This window comes from Centrocercus urophasianus, unplaced genomic scaffold (assembly GCF_019232065.1).
Source record: "Centrocercus urophasianus isolate 14NV4802_14NV808 unplaced genomic scaffold, USGS_Curo_1.0 seq_22, whole genome shotgun sequence".
NCBI classification, from domain to species: Eukaryota; Metazoa; Chordata; class Aves; order Galliformes; family Phasianidae; genus Centrocercus; species Centrocercus urophasianus.
Genome location: NW_024884778.1, coordinates 13,684,842 through 13,688,474, shown reverse-complemented (window position 1 = coordinate 13,688,474; position 3,633 = coordinate 13,684,842). Strand labels below are relative to the sequence as shown.

The 3,633-nt window shown below is 66.7% G+C and overlaps 1 protein-coding gene across 1 annotated transcript; it reads left to right on the top strand.

Moving 5' to 3' along the window:
* The first annotated feature begins 1,143 nt into the window (after positions 1-1,143).
* On the top strand, positions 1,144-3,180 carry BARX1 (BARX homeobox 1). The gene is made up of 4 exons (XM_042823757.1): positions 1,144-1,348; positions 2,348-2,636; positions 2,728-2,812; positions 3,016-3,180. The coding sequence occupies exons 1-4, from the start codon at positions 1,144-1,146 to the stop codon at positions 3,178-3,180; spliced, it is 744 nt and encodes a 247-aa protein (XP_042679691.1).
* The last annotated feature ends 453 nt before the right edge of the window (positions 3,181-3,633 follow it).

Below are 3,633 nucleotides of genomic sequence, written 5' to 3'. Positions count from 1 at the left end.
GCGGAGAAAACGGAAAATCCGAGCAGAACCGCTTCGTGCCAGCACATTGTGCGGGTTACGGGGGAGTCAGTGCGGGACGGAACATCGAGCAGCTGAGAGCACCTGGCTGTTGTAGGAAGCACAGCACTGCAGAACGAGAGTGACCCCGGCACAGTGACCGGCCCGGCCCAATGCCCTCCGCTCCGTGTGGGGTTCCCGCGGCACCGGGCCCGGGGCAGCGACGGGATGCAGGGCTGCGGGATCGGCCCCGACGGCGGCTACCGGAGGACGGCTCTGTACCCCCTCCGCAGAGCCCCGCTCAGGGCATTCCGGCAGCGAGCACGAACCGTGCGGTGGTGCGCGGCACGGCTTGGAGAGAAAGGAACGAACCCCGCTGTGCCTAGCGCAACGTTCGTCAAACGGCTCTAAACGCCAGGAGAGGCGTTCCACTCCGCGCTGCGCTTTGTTTCTTTTCCCGACCAACTGCTCATCTCCATAGGGATGTGGCCGAGCTCGGGTCCTTCCGCGGGGGCCGGCGCTGCGCTGCGCTGCGCTACGCTGCCTGGGGCCGAGCGGGGCCATGTCCGAGGAAGAGGGGAGGAAGCGGGGAAGGGGCGGGCAGGTGGCGGGAGGTGCCAGGAGCACCCTGCCGTAAGGGGGGGGGGGGGGGGGGGGACACGGCAGCTCCGGCACCGCGTTCGGTTGGGTGTGTGCCTGCCCGCTGCCCGCCTTGGGGCCCGTTTGCTTTATATGGCAGCTGATCAAATGCTGCGCCGTAACCTCCCGCTTCCAGGTACTCGCCCGCCCCGGCCCCTTCCTTCCTCCGCGGCTCCTCCCGCGCCCTCCCCCGCCCTCCGCAGCCCCCGGGGCCGTATAATAGAGCCGCTGCCCGTCAGGCCGGGTTGGGTTGGGGAGGTGCTGCCCGGTGCCGCGCCCCGTGCGTGCGTGCGGCGGAACGGCCGCGGGCCGGCGGCGCTCGGGGCGGTCCCGAGGCACTCGCGGAGCCGGAGCGGGGGGGGGCCGCGCCGGGCCCTGCCCAGGGGTAGGGCGGGGTAGGGGCGATGGGCAGAGCCCCCGCTGCCCGGCTCCCAGCGGCCGGGGGGCTGCGTTAGGGCCCGGCGGCCGGGCTCGGCTCGGCTCGGCACGGCCCGGGCGGCGGCGAGGATGCAGCACCCGCTGGAGCTGGGGGCTGCGCACTACTTCCCGGCCGAAGCCTTTCCCGACCACCGCTCGCACCGCTATCGCAGTTTCATGATTGAGGAGATCCTCACCGACCCCCCCGACGCCAAAGGCGCGGCGCCGCCCGGGGAGCTGCTCAAGTTCGGGGTGCAGGCGCTGCTATCCGCACGGCCCTACCACAACCACCTCGGTATGTCCCGCCGGGGTCGGACGGGAGCGGGGCCGCGGTTCCCGGCGCGTGTGAGGCCGCTCCTATGGGAGGAGAGCTCGGGAACTTCTCCGCAGCGCTCCGGGCCGGGACGGGGCCTCATGTGCGGGGCGCGGGCGGCGGTGGGGCCGTGGGGAGCGGTGCTGTGCGTGGAGAGATGGGGGATGGAGAGTGCGAGCCGCGCGGTGTGGTGTCGGGACGTGGTGCAGGATAGGGTATTAAGGACAGATTTCTTGTTGTGTTTCGGTTTTGGGGGGGTTGTTTGTTGGCTTTTTTTTTGGTTGATTTTTGTTATTTTATTTTACGTTTATTTTGTGTTAACGCGAATATTTAATCTGCGATCGCAAACGCTTTTGCTTCTAAAGCTGTCTTTATCTGCAGAGACGCAGTTCATTTATCCCTCGAAGCGAATGGAACGGGAGGATTCCAAATTTTTGCTTTCCTCTTAAAAAAGAAATCGGGAAAGCATCGAGCCCCGTAGTGGGGAAGTACCTGTGTTGGAGCTCTGGGGATTCAGGATTGTTTTAGACACCGGTCTGAAATGCCGGCCCGCACCAGTGTGTGCCCGTGTGTGTTCCTCGGGCCGGGCCCGCCTGTGCTTTCGAAGCCCCCGGGCCGCGCTCGGTGTTGGAAGAGCTGTCGCGGTGCTACATAGGGCAGCGTGATCTGCCCACTCGTGCGAGATCCCTGGGCGCTCGGGAGGGCCCCGCGCGGCCGCACGTCGGGGCCGAGCACGAGTCTGACGGTGCGGCTGTGGGCCCGGCAGCGCTTGAATCTGTCTGTCGGCACCAGATCCTAAATGGTTCCTAAAGGCTTCCGCGGGTAACGCGAGGATCGCTGGGTGGGTGACTGCCTGCCGCCGGCTGCAGGGCACGGCGTGACCCCGCGGCTGATGTGGGAGAAGGGCCCGGGGCCGTGCGCGGAGCCCAATGCGAGCAGCCTCCGGGGCCGCCCGGCTCTCACGGCCGCTCTCTCCCGCAGCCGTTCTGAAGGCGGAGCCGGCGGCAGTCTTCAAGTTCCCGCTGGCTCCCCTGGGCTGCTCGGGGTTGGGCTCAGCTCTTCTGGCCGCCGGCTCGGGGCTGCAGGGCGGCTCCGCCTCGCCCCACCTCCCGCTGGAGCTGCACCTCCGCGGCAAGCTGGAGCCGGGCGGCCCCGAGCCGGGCAGCAAGGCCAAGAAGGGCCGCCGCAGCCGCACCGTCTTCACAGAGCTGCAGCTCATGGGGTTGGAGAAGCGCTTCGAGAAGCAGAAGTACCTCTCGACGCCCGACAGGTACCGCCGGGGCGGCGCGGGGGCATCGTCCGGAGAGCAGAAGGAAAGCCGCGGGCCGGGCCGGGTCTTACCGCCTCTCTCCCGCCCGCAGAATAGACCTGGCCGAATCGCTGGGGCTCAGCCAGCTCCAGGTGAAAACCTGGTACCAGAACAGGCGCATGAAATGGAAGAAAATAGTAAGTGCCGGCGCCGGGCCCTCCAGGGGGAAAAAAGTATATATATGTATGTTTTGATACGTGTGTATGTCCCCGCTCCATGCGGCCGCAGCACGCTCCCTGCTCCGCGCAGTACGGCTCGGGCAGCGGGACCTTCCCCCACCGGTACCGCGGACCGGAGCGCTGCTTTACGCGGCTATCGCTGTGACCTCCCCGCCCCGCAGGTGCTGCAGGGGGGAGGCCTGGAGTCCCCCACCAAGCCCAAGGGTCGCCCCAAGAAGAACTCCATCCCCAGCAGCGAGCAGCTCTCGGAGCAGGAGCGCGCCCGGGACGCTGAGAAACCCCCCGAGAGCCTGGGCTCGCCAGCTGAGGTCAGCCAGGAGGAGTGAGGGCACGGCCCGGCCCCACCGCCGCCGCCCGGGTGCGCGGGGACTCCCAGCGCCGCGCCGGGCCCCGGAGCGCGCAGCCCCGGGCGGGAGGAACTCTGTGTGCAGCGGCCCGGGCGGTAGAGGACGGGGGCAGAGGGCGGTGGGGTCGCGGTCGGAGCACAGAGCGCACGGCTCGGGTCCCGGCCCTGAGATCCGCGGTGCGCGGCGGCCGGGGGGCACCGGGTCTGCCCTCGGCGTTGCTCGCTGCGTGAAACCCTGTGGTGCCCCCAGTTACTCGAAAACTGCATTTTATGATCGGTTTTATTAATGCGAAGATATTTACTTTATTTCAATAAAGTATTTTATGGACTATTGCTCTGAGTAATGCTTTTTATTTTCTTTTTAATCGTTTCTTTGTATTTTTGGTTTTGTTTGTTGTTTTATTTTTTTCTTCGTTCTCGGCCACGCGTCACA